This window comes from Nyctibius grandis, chromosome 7 (genome assembly GCF_013368605.1).
Source record: "Nyctibius grandis isolate bNycGra1 chromosome 7, bNycGra1.pri, whole genome shotgun sequence".
Taxonomy (NCBI): Eukaryota; Metazoa; Chordata; class Aves; order Nyctibiiformes; family Nyctibiidae; genus Nyctibius; species Nyctibius grandis.
Window position 1 is genome coordinate 57,818,019 of NC_090664.1, and position 19,067 is coordinate 57,837,085.

The 19,067-nt window shown below is 44.5% G+C and overlaps 1 protein-coding gene across 1 annotated transcript in view; it reads right to left on the reverse strand.

Annotated features, from left to right (window-relative positions):
- Positions 1–256: 256 nt before the first annotated feature.
- SNAP47 (synaptosome associated protein 47) overlaps positions 257–19,067 on the reverse strand; it is a 35,231-nt gene continuing 16,420 nt past the window's right edge. Inside the window, exons 3-5 of the mRNA XM_068404930.1 lie at positions 18,243–18,727; positions 13,058–13,188; positions 257–2,833 (exon numbers count right to left, since the gene is read on the reverse strand). Coding sequence (XP_068261031.1) covers positions 2,687–2,833; positions 13,058–13,188; positions 18,243–18,727 — 763 coding nt within the window. The 3' untranslated portion in view covers positions 257–2,686. The remainder of the gene's footprint in view (positions 2,834–13,057; positions 13,189–18,242; positions 18,728–19,067) is intronic.

Genomic DNA, 19,067 nt, shown 5'->3' on the forward strand with positions numbered 1-19,067 from the left:
AGTCTCCAGGGCAGAGTACCAGCCGCTGCGCACACTGTGCTGACGTTCACCCACTTCATCGTCCCGCTGAGGACAGCTGACATTCATATTGATAATATTCCACCACTTAATATTTTCCTTTTTTTTTTAAATAAAAAAAAGCCTATCCTAAAACCCCACCCTACAAGAAGCGCTACATTAAAGCACAGTATGACAAGGGGGTGGATAGAATATTTTTTACAGCAACTTCTCAGCCAAATGAATACAAGAGAGATCATCACTATTCCAAGATATTTAATAAGAAGAAATTACAGCTTGAAAGTCCTCCAGGCACATGAAATTCAGCTAATGCACAGCTCTAGAATGGGTCACTTCTTCCAAACAACAATTTTTTTGCTTTAGCATGGACGTGGACTAACACAAACCACAAAATACTGAATCAGATGCAACAGCTAGCGCTAAAACCCACAACAATAAAAAGTATGGCACAAAGAATGCTAAACTAAACAATGTGTAATTAGTATTTACTTTTGGCAATCCTGGTTTGGATTAATTCAGTTCAGAGATTCGTTCCCAGTCAGCATCAGGTTAATACATTTTGTGCAAAGTATATTTTTAAATTAATGAAATAATTAGTTGTGTAAACATCTCTTCCTTTCACAGTAAACCAAGAGTGATTTGGGTATCGGAACCAAAGAGAACCTCAGAGAATATTTTAGCTCACAGTACACAGTGTATGTATATATAATCACCATATTCAGCAAGTAAAGTGCATGCCAGTAACAACTTGGACTGTAAATTAAGAACTTGCAGTGTAGAAGTACACTTTACTCCAATACTAACAAACTAATATGAAGTAATACAAAACAAGGTAGAGTAAGATCTTGAAAACAACATACTCTACGTGATTTACTGTACCTTTCTGTACAATTACTCTGAAACAGGAAAATTTCACGTCAACTATCAGTAGAATAAACAGTTCGAAGCTTCACTAGTTAAAAATATTGCAGCAAAAGTGTTGTATTTGAAAGCAATACAAGAATTTTTTAATACAAAAACACTTAAAAAAAAATAAGACATATTACAACAGCTACTTTGAACTAAAATAGCTGGTAAACTGTAGGAATTGATGAAATGTGAGTTCTCTGCCGCAGGCGATGGACACATGGATCACCTGGAATCTCTCCTATAAAATACCAGGTAAGTTAGGAGGGGAAAACATCTCCACTGTCCTGTAGTCTCAATGGAGCCAATTGTAAACTCAACAAAACCTATTAAACAATTGACAGTATTCCCTTTTATTTTAGAAATACAGGTCCACAAGGTCTTGAAATGCTTCTCTACCAGTTAGTGCAAATAAATAAAAGCCATAAGACAGATGGATGCACCACGACTATCAAATGTTATCCAGATGTCTACAGCTCCAACCATAGGTGCCTCAGCCTGGGAATCTGGAGTAGACACACAAAAACCACATGATGCTCCACACAATTCATGAAGTTCTCATTTAGAGTCGGAGATGAAGGGTAGGGAGGTCCTTGGAAAATGAAGGACAGAGAAGCAAAGGGACAAGAGACCTTCTACTAACATCCATCAGAGATGTGGCAGCCCAGATCCAACGTGGTATTTAGGGACCACACTAAGTGAACGCTATGTTCATGATGCTCTGAGGACACCACATCCCATGTCAGACTATCAGCAAAAATATTAACCAATCTGTGCAAGTGAGGGGTACAAACAGTGAATTCTAAGAACTGAATAAATTTGCCCGTGAAGAAAATCAATTTCTCCACTCCAAAATCAACTCCTTCAATATGTTTGCAGTTTAAAAGGGAAAAATAAAACACATAAAAAGGTGTAGATGATCATCGAAGATCAGCAGTCCCTTTTGGGAAAGAAGAACTACGTATTTAACTCCGACACTTACTTTTTATACTGACTTAAGTAAGTAAAACATTTATCAAATGGCAAAAAAAATATCTGCTCAATAAGTAGATGTCTCTACTAATACATGCACATTGACTAACCTTCTTCTCTTGATTTCCCAGGACATGGCAACAGACAGCTGTGGCCACTAAGTCTTCATTACTCTTATAAAATTTCAGGGTACATTAAAAGCATTATTGAAACCTATTAAAACTATTTGCTCAGGGAACACAAGGTTTTATCACCATCATTTGCTCACCTCAGCATTAACTTACCAAAAAAAAAGCCCCGATGACTTGCAGTTGGACATCTGGCCCTTAGTTCAGCTATTAACTATTTTAAAGAAAGACTTTGAGAGAGAATTAACAGGCTGTAATCATCTAAAATAGTCTCATATGCAGTTCATTTCTCCTTTACTTCTTCGTTGCGGTAAAAAAAAACAACTTTCAAAAGCAGCAACATAAAAAAGCACATAAAAGTTGATTCAGATTATATCACATCCTTTCATATTTACAGATTTTCTGTAGTAAAGAATCCGCTACCATTGTTTCACAACAATTAATCCTCCCTTTTTAATCCTAAAACAGTCTTCAAACATCATCCAAGTCTGAAAACATTCTCAAAACCCTCAGGAACTCGACAACAGCAGCATCGTATTCCAGACAATATAGCAAACACCTCCCACGCAATCAAAGTGTCTATTAAAGAAACAGTCTTGAAAAATACAGTTCCCCAATCCTCCTCTTCCTCACCACACCATCCCCACTGGCTCCCACAGGCGCTACGTTAGTTTCTTTATTCTGCGGTTCTGCTTGTCAATATTCAGCGTCGCGCGGTCTACGGAGGTAGTGATGGAATCGAGAGCTTCGTCCTGTCTCTCCAGCTCGGCTTCTGTCTCCAAGGCCAGGCCCTTCAGTTTCTGTAGGATCTGTCAGAAGAAAAGACAGAGACCTCTCAGCGACCGACCAGCCGGTTCTTTGAGAAATGTAATAGACCCACGGCAATCAGTTATTTCACTGCTTTCACAGAATCACAGAATCAACCAGGTTGGAAGAGCCCTCTGGGATCATCGAGTCCAACCATTGCCCTGACACCACCATGGCAACTAGATCATGGCACTAAGTGCCATGTCCAGGCTTTTCTTAAACACATCCAGAGATGGTGACTCCACCACCTCCCTGGGCAGCCCCTGCCAATGGCTAATGACCCTTGCTGAGAAGAAATTCTTCCTAATGTCCAACCTGAACCTCTCCTGGTGAAGCTTGAGGCTGTGTCTTCTTGTCCTATCGCTAGTAGCCTGGGAGAAGAGGCCAACTCCCACTTCACTACAACCTCCCTTCAGGTAGTTGTAGACTGCAGTTGTAGACTTTAAATCATAGAATCATAGAATGGTTTGGGTTGGAAGGGACCTTAAAGACCATGTAGTTCCAACCCCCCTGCCACAGGCAGGGACACCTTCCTCTAGACCAGGTTGCTCCAAGCCCCATCCAACCTGGCCTTGAACACTTCCAGGGAGGGGGCAGCCACAGCTTCTCTGGGCAACCTGGGCCAGTGTCTCACCACCCTCACAGTACATCATTTGTTGGAGTCTGCCCTGAAGCACACTGGTGAAAAGACACAGGTCTTGCTCTGACAATCTGAATTAAGATGAACTAAACAATGAACTAAAGACCAGAAAAATAAAATCTGAAATGTCAGTGTTATTTGGAGGGGCGGGGAATAAATTAGAAGTAAAAATCAGTGTAAACATCAGCTTTTTGCTGGCTCTGTTATGGTCTCCTTGGTATGTCTGCACCTTAGAGCAGCAGCTTGCCCTGAGCATGTTGAGAGTCGATGCAGACAGAGAGCACGGCTGGTGCAAAGCCAGAAGGGGAGCACATGCTGACGGCGTAGCAAGGTTAGGCAGGGACCAGGTCAAAGGACAGAAAACACTGTTTTACTACAACCCACTAAAGAAAGAAGTGTCATTGGATGGAGCAGAAAGGAAAAAGTGAGACCTGGACAACCAAACACGTAATTTTCAAGGGACTAGAGGGTGGTGTGGTATGAACGGACATCAAGGCAGCCAAGAGGCTCAGGCTGTACCCGAGATGAGAAACAACACATGCACTGGCCACAGCTCTACTCCCGGCTGCAGGCATTGTATTACCCATCAACCAGTTTACACTACACTTAGCAAATTACTGCTCGTATGTGGGACTGTAAGCAAACACCCTAAGCTACTCCAAGATTCTGAGACCCTGTTGCCTGAAAAAGCCGATAGATACTGGTCCAAACAGCCTCTAAAGTGAAAGGAGAAAGACAGGCTGATGCATTCTTAAGGCCAGGAGACATCCATAACAATACCATACACTGACTTATGGGGTCTACTCAACTTTATTTTTCATCAGTTCACACAACCAAGTCCAAGAGCAGAGATCCAAACAACACGAGAAAAATCTGCCTTAATTCCTTACCCTGTAACACCGGCTCCTTTTAGCAGCAGTCCAAGGCATGAGTTATATCATGGCCTTTTCTTCCCTCTTGTGGCTACTCACTTAATAAGCCTGGTTGCATGAACTGAAAGCACCTGCCTGACAGAAAAGCCTCAGCTGCCTTCCCTCAGATGTATCAGAGGGAGATGTGGAAGCACCCTATCATACTGACTGGAAATCCAGCTTCTGGTCCCTTCAGATCACAAAGGGGTTGTCTCTGCTGTCACTGCTGGCCGATCTGCTTCCTTAGGCATCCCCAGATGGGTCCATGAGGACATCCTCACCCTGCCTGCTTAATAAAAGCAGTTTATCCAATCAATTGCAGTTGTCAAGAAAGCAAATTATCCCAGCACTATCCCACAACATCAACTGCTGTGGTACATGAGCATCCAGGCAATGCTACTGGAGATACCAGAACTGCAGCCTGTCTGACAAAATAGATCTGTGGCTTTTGGTAAAATAAGACAGAATTGCACTCTATACATGTTTAATTTTTTTTTCGTAACAACTGGTCAACTCTTTTCTTGTTTTCCTTTTAGAGCACATATCATCAGCCCCCAGAAAGCTGCTGTGAAGCATCAGCAGCCCCTTTATCCACCCGTGGGGCTGAATTCCACAGCAGCCCCATCGTTTGCAGCTATGGAAGTTACTGGTTTGAGAAAAGCAGCGAGGAATATTGTATGTAGCTGGAATGGCAGGGGAATTTTATGCAGACAAAACGCTTTGACTAAAGCTGGACGTCAGCCACAGTAGTGAGATTTATCTTGTAAAATATCTCTCAGTTCTTTCCATAAATCACAAGCAGCTAGACACACGGCTGCGTGAATAACTGGGGTTGCAATTTGGCTGCCAAGGCAAAAATACAAAACAAATCATGGATCAAACTTAATCTACCTTCTTCTGTTCTTACCAAAACTACAAGCTAAAAACCCCTCTGCTTCTATCCCAAATGAAACACTTCAGGTTCTTTCACTGTAACAGGAAAGCGAGGCTGAATTCCCCAAACTGGAGGTGGTAGATGTGTATAGGATACACACTGAAAAGAAAAATGGGATGATCAGATCTATCACATGTATGATTCAGGGCATGGGTCTGAAATAAGGTCTTGTCTTTCCTGAAGAAGTAACTTTACTACTTGGAAATGGGAAAGTCACAGGTGGCTCTCCCTCAGGCCTTCCTTGGAGCTTCTTCTGCATTATTTTACAGATAAAAACATACATATAAATACATAAAGTAGCCAGTGCTACATGAAATGACTTCTACCATTCATGAAGTCACAGTATAATTAAGGTTGGAAAAGACCTCTGAAGGTCTTCTGGTCCACTCCACCCAACTAAGAGCAGGGCCAGCTTCAATGTTCAGCTGAGAGAAAATTATAGGGTTTCAGCCTCCACTCCAATACACTTTTAATTCTTTATACTAGTTTAAGAGAGAAGAGACCTCACTCCTTCAATGTATCCTAAAGACCTGCAGGGTAAGACATGTGCTTCATCATTTGCAGATGATCTACAGAATCAACCAGGTTGGAAGAGACCTCTGGGATCATCGAGTCCAACCATTGCCCTGACACCACCATAGCAACTAGACCAGGGCACTAAGTGCCATGTCCAGGCTTTTCTTAAACAACTCCAGAGATGGTGACTCCACCACCTCCCTGGGCAGCCCCTTCCAATGGCTAATGACCCTTGCTGAGAAGAAATGCTTCCTAATGTCCAACCTGAACCTCCCCTGGTGAAGCTTGAGGCTGTGTCCTCTTGTCCTATCACTAGTTGCCTGGGAGAAGAGGCCGTCTCCCACTTCACTACCTTCAGGTAGTTGTAGACTACAAAGATGGTCAAGGCTGCCATTTTTTCAGCAAGTTTACTAAAAAGTTTTATCCAAGAGTATCCCAAAATTTGTCTTTCAGTGCAGCAGAACAAAAGCAGCAGCAGCTGCTGATGCTTTCTAGATCGTGGCTTGACCAGGATGGTCCCTCGGGCCATTCAACACCTCCACCTTCTGCTGAAGCAAGGCACGTGCTTTTGGAGGTTTACCACCAAGCACCCTCAGCAGTGTGGTAAGTTCAGCTTTCCTGAGCCATGTCCTCACCCAGCACACCTGTTTGTGAAATCCATTGAGGCGAGCACACAAGGTAAAGGTGGTGACACGCCGTGCAAGCCTCCAAGAGAGCCGTGCAGCAAAGCAGGGGCTGGCACGAGAGGATGCAGAAAGGAAGCAGGGACACTCCTCCTTCCCCACCTTTCCAAGAAGAACCCAATTTATTTGTAAATCAAAACTGTGCCAAAAAAGGCCCAGGTTTGCCATGAAAAACAGTTTATTTTTAGTTTCGAATCATATTACTTTTGATAGGCTTCGCATTCATTAGAGCATAATTAACATTTAAAATACAGAAAGACACAATTGTTGAGCACAGAAAAGCTTTTAAAATACGAAAGCAGTAAAATGGAAACTCAAGTCGGCTACAGTTCACCTGCCAATTAGGCTCTGCCTTGAAACCCAGCGGGCGATGATGATGTGGTTACTCACACACAGAAATAAAAGGCAAGCGGCTCACTTTCATCTGTAAATTCTCTTACCCTGAGAGTAATAAATCCCTTAACCCTTTGTCCGTCAGCATCTTCAACCATTCAAGCTGAGTGCTGCTACTCAGTCCAACGGCACCTGAAATGGTTAAGCTGCTTTTCCAGCACAGCCCACAGAGCTTGCTGGAAAGAGTTACTGGAATCTGAAGTCTGGCCAAAGCTGGTCACTATTTTTGCAAAGCAAAATGATGGCAAGATGTCTAGTTATCGCTGCTCCAGCTCTGTCAGCTGCTCGGAGCAGCAGTGCCTTCTGTGCCAGCATGTCATTTGGACGGTGAACCAAGACATGAAAACTCAGCGTGAAACTCTATCCATTACACAAAGCCAAACAGCAGGTATGAGCCCATCAAAGACACATTTTAAAGGCACATTTCCTCAGGCACTGGTCAATCTCACATTGAGACAGCCTCAGATTTATGCCACCGGATTATAATTTGGAAAATCTGATTTATCCTTGTGGCTCTGCCACAGATTTTCTGTGCAACTTCAGGCAAGTTACCTAATATTCCCACGCACAGAGTTCTTGCTGTAAAAAACAAGGAAGCAAATTTGTCAGCGCTCTCCAAATCCAACCAAGTGTTCAACTACAGCAGACGTGGGCCTTGCTGAGAGAAGAGGTGTCCATCCAAGCTATGTACCCTTGTTTAGCCTGGAGAAGGGGAGGCTCAGAGGTGACCCTAGTGCAGTCTACAACTACCTGAAGGGAGGTTGTAGTGGAGTGCGAGTCGGCCTCTTCTCCCGGGCAACTAGCGATAGGACAAGAGGACACAGCCTCAAGCTTCGCCAGGAAAGGTTCAGGTTGGACATTAGGAAGCATTTCTTCTCAGCAAGGGTCATTAGCCATTGGAAGGGGCTGCCCAGGGAGGTGGTGGAGTCACCATCTCTGGAGGGGTTTAAGAAAAGCCTGGACATGGCACTTAGTGCCATGGTCTAGTTGACGTCGTGGTGTCATGGCAATGGTTGGACTTGATGATCCCTGAGGGCTCTTCCAACCTGATTCTGTGTGGTTCTGTGATACCCCAAGTTCTTGTACAGACTATGGGGACCTAGACAACGTGGTGCAGTTTAGGTCACGATTCATCTGCTCTATTTTACGCACCTGCTTAAGGAGGAGTTCAAGTGCTGCCCACTCCTCTCTGTTTGGCTCAAGTGAGAGCTGAGCAACCAGCTTAGCTGGAGACAGTCACAATATAGACACAAATGAAATGATGGGATGAGGACTCCAAGCCCACGAACCTGCTCAGTACTTAGCCCTTTATCATTTTACCACACCACCTGAAGACCTAAATTCAGAGTGTCAGGCACTGTACAAACACAGATTGTATCCTAAAGATCTTACAATGAAGACCTCAGTTTGGTTTGGGTCCTGAGATGCCATCATAACAATGCAGTTTAGCCAAAGCTTGTGAAATATCACACAGAATCACAGAATCAATCAGGTTGGAAGAGCCCTCTGGGATCATCGAGTCCAACCATTGCCCTGACACCACCCTGTCAACTAGACCATGGCACTAAGTGCCATGTCCAGGCTTTTCTTAAACACCTCCAGAGATGGTGACTCCACCACCTCCCTGGGCAGCCCATCCCAATGTCTAATGACCCTTTCTGACAAGAAATTCTTCCTAATGTCCAACCTGAACCCACCTCAACACACTGAGTATCCAGCAGTAAAAATAAGACATAAAGTGTCATCGTGCAGGAAGTGTTGTCAATTGTACTTTGAACTCTTGAAATCCTCCCTGAGATCCACTCCATTATCCCCATGCAGCTGAGGTCTGAATGCTAGAGCAGAGCACATATAACCAGAAATGGCTCTTGAGTGCAGCCTCCTCAGCCAAATTCACCCGTTATTAAGAAATAAAGAACTGTCGTTTGCAGCACGCTGATCTGGGGTGCAAACGGAGGTTTCGACAGTGTCAGGATATAAGATGGTGCTTCACCTCCGTGCTGAACATATTGCAGGTGAGCAAGAAGGGGGGACAACAGCTAAAATATTCCAACTGATAGTTCCATTATAAACTCAAACCCACAACATGGATTAAGTTGAGTGATCTTGCACCGAAAATATTAAGAGGCCTGTCCACATCCTCTCCTGCTGCACCTGGAAATGGGCAGGGAAACAGTAGACAGCAGAAAAACATCTTAAACCACTACAACACAATTTACTAGAGGAGATTTGTCAATGCCCTGTGAGACAAGTGCAACTTGCCATAACAAAACTCTATGGATTTACGTTGCTCTAACACGCTTCCTGTTTGGGATTGCCCCTATCAGCACTTGCCAGTAGCTACACACGGCACAGACACTCCTTCTGCTTGATCCAGAGTTGCATCTGGTGTAGGAATACCCAAGCTTTACACCAGCCACTAGCAAAAGGGCTCCTGCCAGCTCTAGAAAATCGGGCTGTCTCTTGTAGCACAAAACTTCTGAGCACAGAAGACACTGGAATAGGTAAGTTTAACAGGACAGCAGGTCCCTTGTACTTAAGCACACAAAAGCAGGCAAATTTTAAAGCATCAGCTCTTGAGCTATTCAGTATGGAAGGGTCACAGTTTGCTATCTTATTCTTAGAGGCTGATTTCTCCCTTTACTACTTCTTGGACTGATACAGAATCACAGAAACAACGAGGTTGGAAGAGCCCTCCGGGATCATGGAGTCCAACCATTGCCCTGACACCACCATGGCAACTAGACCAGGGCACTAAGTGCCATGTCCAGGCTTTTCTTAAACCCCTCCAGAGATGGTGACTCCACCACCTCCCTCGGTAGCCCCTTCCAATGGCTAATGACCCTTACTGAGAAGAAATGCTTCCTGATGTCCAACCTGAACCTCCCCTGGCAAAGCTTGAGGCTGTGTCCTCTTGTCCTAGCGCTAGTTGCCTGGGAGAAGAGGCCGACTCCCACTGCGCTACAACCTCCCTTCAGATACAGAAGTCTGATCTTATTTACTTTCTCAGAGAGTACTAAGCACTCCTGGTGCCACTAACACACCGCTGGCCTTGTCTGGAAAAAAAACATTCAAGCAGCTCCACAGGCTTAACTACCACCTTTTATTTTGGTACCATTAAATACTTAAGTTACACACAAGCAAATACAAAATGTTAGTTGTGAGGACCTCAGATCTCTCCTCGTATTGTGCTTTCCAAAAAATAAATCCGGGGCATGGTCATTACATGTGTCTGTTAAGATCAGTTGTCTGTTGATCGCTATAGGCCATGGAACAAGGCCATCCTATGAGCAAATTTGGTATTTAGCACTTGGAATGAACGGTTCCTCAACAAAACACTTCTCCTCTGACCTAACAGTTGTGATTTCCTGAGATGAGGGCACGATAAAAGGGTAAATAAACATTGAAGAGACTCTGGAAGTAGCAAAGGACTGAAATGGAACCATCTAGACCCAAGAAGACATCGAGGAAGCAAATGTCACAACGATATGCACCGGGATGTGTTTTTTCCCAGATGTTACAGAATTAACTTCTTTAACACTATCTCTGTCTTCATGGCATACGCGATCTGCAGCCAGTAAATATCAGGGCAGCAGTTCCTTGGCAGGAACAGTTTTGGAAATTAGAAAGCACTGGTTTGGCAAAATAAATTCAAATTTAGTGAATTCCCTCCCCTCAACCACAGCCCTTAAGCTAATATTATCATATCCCCTCCCACACCCAGTGCCATTATGTCAGCCCCAGCGAGGCGGTAGGCAGAGGCTCAGCCAGAGACCACAGGAACTTCGTAGGCTTCTTTCTCCATGTCTATAGCACGGCTAAGGAACACAGCTCACATTGCCACAAACTCCGTGGGCTTTTTAACATATATGTCCCTTCATGAAGTCCTGGTGAGGTCCTTTACTCAGGCATCCACTCACAACTGACCTACGAGGAACGGCTGAGGGACCTGGGGTTGTTTAGCCTGGAGAAGAGGAGGCTCAGAGGTGACCTTAGTGCAGTCTACAACTACCTGAAGGGAGGCTGTAGCGCAGTGGGAGTCGGCCTCTTCTCCCAGGCAACCAGCGTCAGGACAAGAGGACACAGCCTCAAGCTTCACCAGGGGAGGTTCAGGTTGGACATGAGGAAGCATTTCTTCTCAGCAAGGGTCATTAGCCATTGGAAGGGGCTGCCCATGGAGGTGGTGGAGTCACCATCTCTGGAGGGGTTTAAGGAAAGCCTGGACATGGCACTTAGTGCCCTGGTCTAGTTGCCATGGTGGTGTCAGGGCAACGGTTGGACTCGATGACCCCAGAGGTCTCTTCCAACCTGGTTGATTCTGTGATTCTGTGAACTGCAGATGCTCAGGGCTTCCAGTTCTAAGAGGAGGAATTTAGCATCATTCAACAACTCCTGTTGCAAAACATCTATTGTTATTACTGCAAGTACTTTGTTTTGGGGGAGACAGGAAGAGTTACAATTATTTGTCTGTTCATCATAAATTTCTCTTACTTCTCCAATTTTAAAAGTTCTGCTGGACTTACCCCATAACAAGTAATGAGGGGGACAAAGCCGAGCTCTTCTGGGCTTTGTGATTTTGTTTTTCTAAAAACAAGTGCTTGCATTACAGATAATCACAGCATAGAAGATCATAATCCTCAAGGGAGGAAAATGCTCAGAAAAACGCTGTAGTTATCAACAATAAGAACCTCAAGTACCTTTAATTCATTCATGGAAGTCTGGTGCCACACGTATCATTGTCTTCAACGCATGTTAATGCTTTGCACTTGTAACTGTTTTCCCTCTTTACTCTCTAAATGCTTTGAAAATGTGATTAACCATCATCCTGCACATTCCCAGCGTGGGAGCTGAACTGAAGAAGTGCAAAGAAGCTCTGTGGGAGCACCTGCATCAATGAAAGACAAGCCCTTGCTGCAGGCTAAAAGGACTATGTGTATTGCTCATTGATGAGGGCTTTGGAGAAAAGAGGACAAAGCAGCAGGCTACACCTCAGCAAGGAGCATCCTACAACCTACCTCATGACTGACTGCTTAAGGCCACACAGCTGGAGACAAAGCTCCTGGTTCCCTGTCCTGCTTTCTATTTATGGATTTAATCTGCTTCTCAACTACAAAAGTGACTGAATATGGCAAATATAACTTTAGATAAAGCCTTGACATACCTTAGGTAAGCATTAAATTTCCTGCTCTGATGTAGTTTCAAGATCTTCACATTTATGCTTCAAGGGGCTCAATATTCACAGAATCACAGAACCAATCAGGTTGGAAGAGCCCTCTGGGATCATCGAGTCCAACCGTTGCCCTGACACCACCATGGCAACTAGACCATGGCACTAAGTGCCATGTCCAGGCTTTTCTTAAACACATCCAGAGATGGGGACTCCACCACCTCCCTGGGCAGCCCCTTCCAATGCCTAATGACCCTTGCTGAGAAGAAATGCTTCCTCATGTCCAACCTGAACCTCCCCTGGCAAAGCTTGAGGCTGTGTCCTCTTGTCCTATCGCTGGTTGCCCGGGAGAAGAGGCCGACTCCCACTCCACTACAACCTCCCTTCAGGTAGTTGTAGACTGCACTAAGGTCACCTCTGAGCCTCCTCTTCTCCAGGCTAAACACCCCCAGCTCCCTCAGCCGTTCCTCGCAGGTCAGACCCTCCAGACCCTTCCCCAGCTTGGTCGCCCTCCTCTGGACTCGCTCCGACACCTGAACATCTTTCTCTACGTGTTTCTCAAACACTTTGTTCAGATTTGTGGATGTTTCTGAAATAGAACTGCTACTCCTTAATAAAAAGAATAAGACAGCATAGGGAAAACAAAAAAAAAAAACACAAAACTGAAAATGATTTAATTGTTAAACTGCTTAATCTTCAGAAAGAACAGGTTACGGTTAAGGATTTTACTTGGATTATAATCCTATCACTTAATATATTTTGCTGATAATCCCTGATTTGTTCAAAATAGTTAAAAACAAATATAAAGTTATCAATGTATTTTAATCACAGGCTTGATTAACTAATTAAAATATGTCCATCTAAATTTAGGTAGAGGATTATTTTTTAAGGACAATGAGTATGTTTCTGATGATGAAAATGCACATTATTAAGGAAGCAGAGGGAGTGAAACAACTCGTGTCAAATTTATCTCAATTTATACCTGTTTAAGCTCTTTTGCTTCTTCCTGAGAGATCTTCTCTTGCTTCTGCAGCTGAACCTGGTCATCGTCCATCCCTTCTGTGCCTCCCACCGGAGAGCTGGGCTGCACCACTCCTCCCAGGAGTCCTGTGGCTGCAAGAAAAATTCCCACGGTCAGACTGCCACCTCCTGTACCAATGGGGAGGACCAGTGCTGCTATCAAACTGGTTGACCCCTGCTTTGCTCCACAGCAGTTTGCGAGGCGACAAGGGCGCTCAGAGAAGCCTAACCCAACCTTGCCTGTTAATCTCTGTTCTTCTAGAAAGGATCTGAGCTGTATTTTGTACAATGTCTAACCTGGAGGTGACGAGGCTGCCGAGAGATGACTTATTATTGAAGGCAGCATTTGGAAAATGGGTTCATTTTGGGCTGTGGGGATTCACCTGAACAGACAACAAAGAAACAGCAAGATGCTCTCAATCAGATAAATGAGGATTCTCCACCTGCTGCTTCTTCTCTCTTTAATCTTTTTAATTAAAGAATTTAAAAGTGATGGATCAGGGACAGAGCGCAAGAGTCAAGTCAGAAAACCCCTGAAACAGCAGGCCAACACTGATGCTAACACCACCCCCAGCTAAGCAGCGTGGATACAATCTGCTGGGTAACGTCACCTCTCCTTTAGTTAAAGCACTGGTTCTTATTGCAGCATCTGATACTACCCAGTAGGGCAGCAGGGATGTGCTGCAAGGAAAGGTTGTTATTTCTGATGTAGATGGGCACTAAACACCCGAGATGCACATCTTGGCTCCTAGAGGTGCTTCAAACATAGAATCATAGAATGAATCATAGAATGGTTTGGGTTGGAAGGGACCTTAAAGATCATCCAGTTCCAACCTTCCTGCCACAGGCAGGGACACCTCCCACCAGACCAGGCTGCTCCAAGCCCCATCCAACCTGGCCTTGAACACTGCCAGGGAGGGGGCAGCCACAGCTTCTCTGGGCAACCTGGGCCAGTGTCTCACCACCCTCACAGCAAAGAATTTCTTCCTCATATATCATCTAAATCTACTCTCTGTCAGTTTAAAAACGTTCCCCCTCGTCCCGTCACTCCATGCCCTTGTAAAAAGTCCCTCTCCTGCTTTCCTGTAGCCTCTTCAGGGACTGGAAGGTGCTAGACGGTCTCCCCGGAGCCTTCTCTTCTCCAGGCTGAACAGCCCCAGCTCTCTCAGCCTGTCTCCAGAGCAGAGGGGCTCCAGCCCTCGCAGCATCTCCGTGGCCTCCTCTGGACTCGCTCCAACAGCTCCGTGTCCTTCTTCTGTTGGGGCCCCAGAGCTGGACGCAGCACTGCAGGGGGGTCTCACGAGAGCGGAGCAGAGGGGCAGAATCCCCTCCCTCGCCCTGCTGGCCACGCTGCTGGGGATGCAGCCCAGGACACGGTTGGCTTCTGGGCTGCCAGCGCACGTTGCTGGCTCATGGTGAGCTTCTCATCACCCATCACCCCCAAGTCCTTCTCCTCAGGGCTGCTCTCAATCCATTCTCCGCCCAGCCTGTGTTTGTGCTTGGGATTGCCCTGACCCACATCTCCAAAGCTCTCCCACTTAAAGAGGTACCAAGAAGGAAGCTAGTTCTACTGCTGTCACCTATGAGCACATGGCCTGACCCAGCACGGGACAACAGCAGCAGCTCTTATGTACCTCAAGACAGAAAGCATGTCAGATGCCAGAGCTCATGGCCAGGTCAAAGAGCTGGTACCCAGCTGGCTGGCCAAGCGATGGTGTACACCCCACTGCTTTGGATAGCACTACTTCCCATGAAAAGGCAGACAAAAGCTAAACCAGAAGTACCAAACCCTAAATCCCTCTCAAATAATTACTGCAAACTCATAATCCCTGGAAGTATTTGGTTATCAACCTGAAGAGTACCTGGACTCAGACACCATCAAGATTTAAAACAAGCAAGTCATTCACTGGACTAGTGTTACCCTGTGTAAATGCTCCTTGTATTTGGAGCGGCTGAGAATCAGGCACTGAAAAACTCTGCTCATGGTGAATTTCTGTCATGGTCTCCCTCAGATGACGAAGTGGGGAGAGAATGGCAGACTTTCCTATGGCAGCAAACGGCCAGATGAGATTCTTTGTGTTTCTTATCAGCTGACTGTCACCATATGCTAATTATTTAATTAAAAACAAGAAATCTATCCATTCCACTCCATTCATCTCACTGAGGACAAGAACAGGAGGGGGAGATGACAAAGGTGCACAAAAAGAATACGTTGAGGAAGGATATCTGGCATTTTCCAGTAATTTTCTAGTTTAAAAAAAGGGACTGAATTGAATAGAAAAGCAGAAACATTTAAAAAGCAATTTTGTTTTGTTTGTTGGACTCTCAGACTCGCTGCCACCACGTGAGGACGAGAAGCCACCAAACCTCTGAACAAAGTGCTGGAAACTCATAATAACGAGGACATTCGGCCACAGAGGCAAGCAGGAAAAATTCAACAGCCTCAAAAGGGATAAAAACCTGTGAATACCACCCTGCAGCTATAGGATTGAGACAGCACTGCCCTGGATTGTTACACTGCAGATGCACTGTAGGATTTCTTGTGCTTTTTAATCCTGAGTAGCTGTTATCAGCCGTTGAGGACATTATTGGCTAGGAAAGTACTGGCTTGATCCAGCACAGAAGAACCTCTGCTACAAAACGAGCCTCAGTGCTCTGTCCTGAGCATTTAAACACCCGTGTGGCTTGGTCCAAAAAAATACAGTCAGAAAAGACATGCAGAGTAGCTAAAAATACTTTCAGATAATCTGGTGTGTATAAAACTCTTCACAAATTCCTCTTCTAGGTGGAATCAAGCCAAAGCTCTGAGGAAAGATGAGTTTTTTGTATCTACTTATACAAATGTGCAATATGCACAACTTTAAGTCAGGCCTAGTATAAACAGAGAGGATCCAGATGAGACTATGACAGTTGTGGAGATGTTCATGTCTCTGAGCTGCACCACAGAGGGCAAAGAACACCACAAGCCAGTTGGCCAAGACAGACGTACCTCTGCTGCAAGGATATTTCTCCTATAAGTCTCTGAATCAACATTCACTATCTGAAAATACACACATATATTTTATGTGTACACAGAGGCAGGCGTGCATAACACTGACTTTTTCCTCCCCCTGCTTTTAGGGAAAAAAAAAAAAAAGAAATTAAAATTAAAAATCAGTATTTCCACCATGTGAGCGGCCATGGAAAAAAAACAGAGGTTCAAGCACAGTCCGTGACTGCCACCTTGTGACAGAGGACAGACGGTGAGAGACTCCAGGAAGGAACAAACAAGGGTTTTGGTGGAGCTGGAGAAGTCAGGATTTCCATAACCTCCAGTTTTCTTTACTGACATTTCCAAATTAAACAGCCAAAATGCAGGTGGGGGTAGGAGAGCAATATCCTTGCCTCACTGACTCAGATGCAAACAGAGCAGAGCAGTGGGAAATTAAGGGCTGTATAACCAATTATTTTATGTAACTAGCCTTAAGACCATCAGGAACTGAACACCAATTTGCTGGAATAACTCAGTGCTTAAGAAACCAGCAGGTTGTTTTTCCTCTGAGTTGTTGTGCTGACATTTTAGTGCCAAATGCCCAAGACTTACTTCCTTAAAAATTAACAAGCTTTTCCAAGCTATGGCCCTTGACGACTCGTCAACAGGAGGACATTATTATAAAACTGAAGTCCAGTTTTAGCTTGGTGCACAGAAATAGGTTCATCTATTGTTTTATTGTATCATTTTTCTACTTGTTTTTAATACACTGGCAATAAATCCATCCACTGATTTGCTCTTTTGTCACCATCAATTAGGAAAAAAAAAAAGAGGATTCAGGCATGTTGATAGAAATAAATTCCTCACATACAAAAATTCACCAGCTCTACAAATGAATCCAGGATTTGATTACAAAAACAAAAAAAAACAACCCTCCCTGGAATTTTAAAAGAAGTAATAGTAGTAAGGAATGCCATTCTTATTGTTGTGAAAGGGTTTCAGTCTCCACTGTGTTTTCTTAAAATGATTAAACTATGCGTTCACCTCATCTGAGACCTAAATTCTCCTAAATCCAAACGCCTGAACTTCTCAAATAACAAAATTCTGTTTTTTAAGATATAAAAATTAACATGCTGTTTATCCCACGTGTTATTTTAAAGCTCGCTGGACTGGAAATTTGTTTTAAAATTTCTACAATTAACTGAATGACAGGTTGAATATAAATATGCTTCTAGCTACAAACTGCCAAAGGAAAAAAAAAAAGGCAATGACAGAGGACTCTCAAGCATGCAGTCAGGAGAGAAGAATGGATTTCTAATGACCCTTCCCCACAGAGTGGCACAATACTGAACTGGTGACCACTGGAAAAAGAGTGACATTGTAGTAAAAACACAGGCCAGTAGCTGAAACTCAAATTAAGCTAATCCTTTCAAAAAGTGGTGTGGAACTAGTGCCAACACCAGCTCAGAGCACAATGTTAAAGAGGGTTTGGCATGTTCCAGCTGTCAGGCTCCTGAGGGACACTCAGCTTCAGCATCTACAGCCACAGGATTTGCTGAAGGAGTTGGGAGAAAGTAAATCCAACTAGACTAAAGCAGAGCCACACAATTCTGTCATCTCTAACCTCTCCCTCTTGGCAAGAGGGTTCAAAGTCACCTAGCAGTTATTTCTTGAATTTTATTATGAGCATAGTCTCACCATTAGGGTAGGGGGGAGTATCACAGAATCAACCAGGTTGGAAGAGACCTCTGGGATCATCGAGTCCAACCATTGCCCTGACACCACCATGGCAACTAGACCAGGGCACTAAGTGCCATGTCCAGGTTTTTCTTAAACACCTCCAGAAATGGTGACTCCACCACCTCCCTGGGCAGCCCCTTCCAATGGCTAATGACCCTTTCTGAAAAGAAGTTCTTCCTAATGTCCAACCTGAACCTCCCCTGGCCAAGCTTGAGGCTGTGTCCTCTTGTCCTATCACTGGTTGCCTGGGAGAAGAGGCCGACTCCCACTTCACTACAGCTTCCCTTCAGGTAGTTGTAGCCTGCAACTTGTAGATTTGCCTTGTAAATATTCTACACTTGTAAATATTCTACACTATCCTGAGTTTGAAAACCACTTGGAAACTTTTGGTGCTGGTGTTACTGCTCACAGATGGATTGCTCTGTCTGTCACATACCTGCTTGCCAAATGGAGGTCCCCAAATCTACCTGAGGAGACTTCCTGGCACCGGCAAATCCTAGGGCATCTTCTAAAAACTGTATCTTCTTGCTAAACTGCATCTCCAAGATGGGGATTGCTTCTGGCATCTTTGCTGACAAGAGCCGGTAGGAGGTGTCAGGCTTCCCGATAAATCTCTGACGGACACTGATTTCATACGGCGTATGAACTCTGATATCATCTATATCCTTTGATTCAAACCGGTGAATGACCTGAGAATTGCAGTCACTGATTTCCAGGCCAGAAGGGAAGAGCGTGAGTTTTCCTGGCTTGACATTTGAGTCTGTTCTGTGGGTGATAATAACTGGAATTCTAATTATGATTCCTTCCTGGTTCTTCGAATCGGAAACTGTGGCGGTTTCCTTTGGCTTGGTTTCCAATGGCGCTTTCCAGAGCTTGCTGCTAAACGGCCACCAAGAAGGAGATTCCAGCTCAGTCAACAACCTAGCCGAGAAAAGAGAGTGTTAGAAGAGGGAAAGCCAGGAGAAGGGTCGTGCTGCCCCACCAGTTCATAGCAAATTACCGCAGACACAAAGATTTCTTAATACTGAATCCAGCCCTCTGTTATTTTGCTCCTCACACCTATTCACAGCTTACCAGGATCCATCTGGTTTAAAAACCAGCTTTTCTTCGTTTGCTAACATATTGAAAAGCGGTCCCAGAATCAAACTGTTGTGGTGTGAGAAATCCAACTTCCTACTGGACTTATTCAGGCCAGTTTACACCCATCTGTTCTTAGTTTAAAATCACAGAATCAACCAGGTTGGAAGAGCCCTCTGGGATC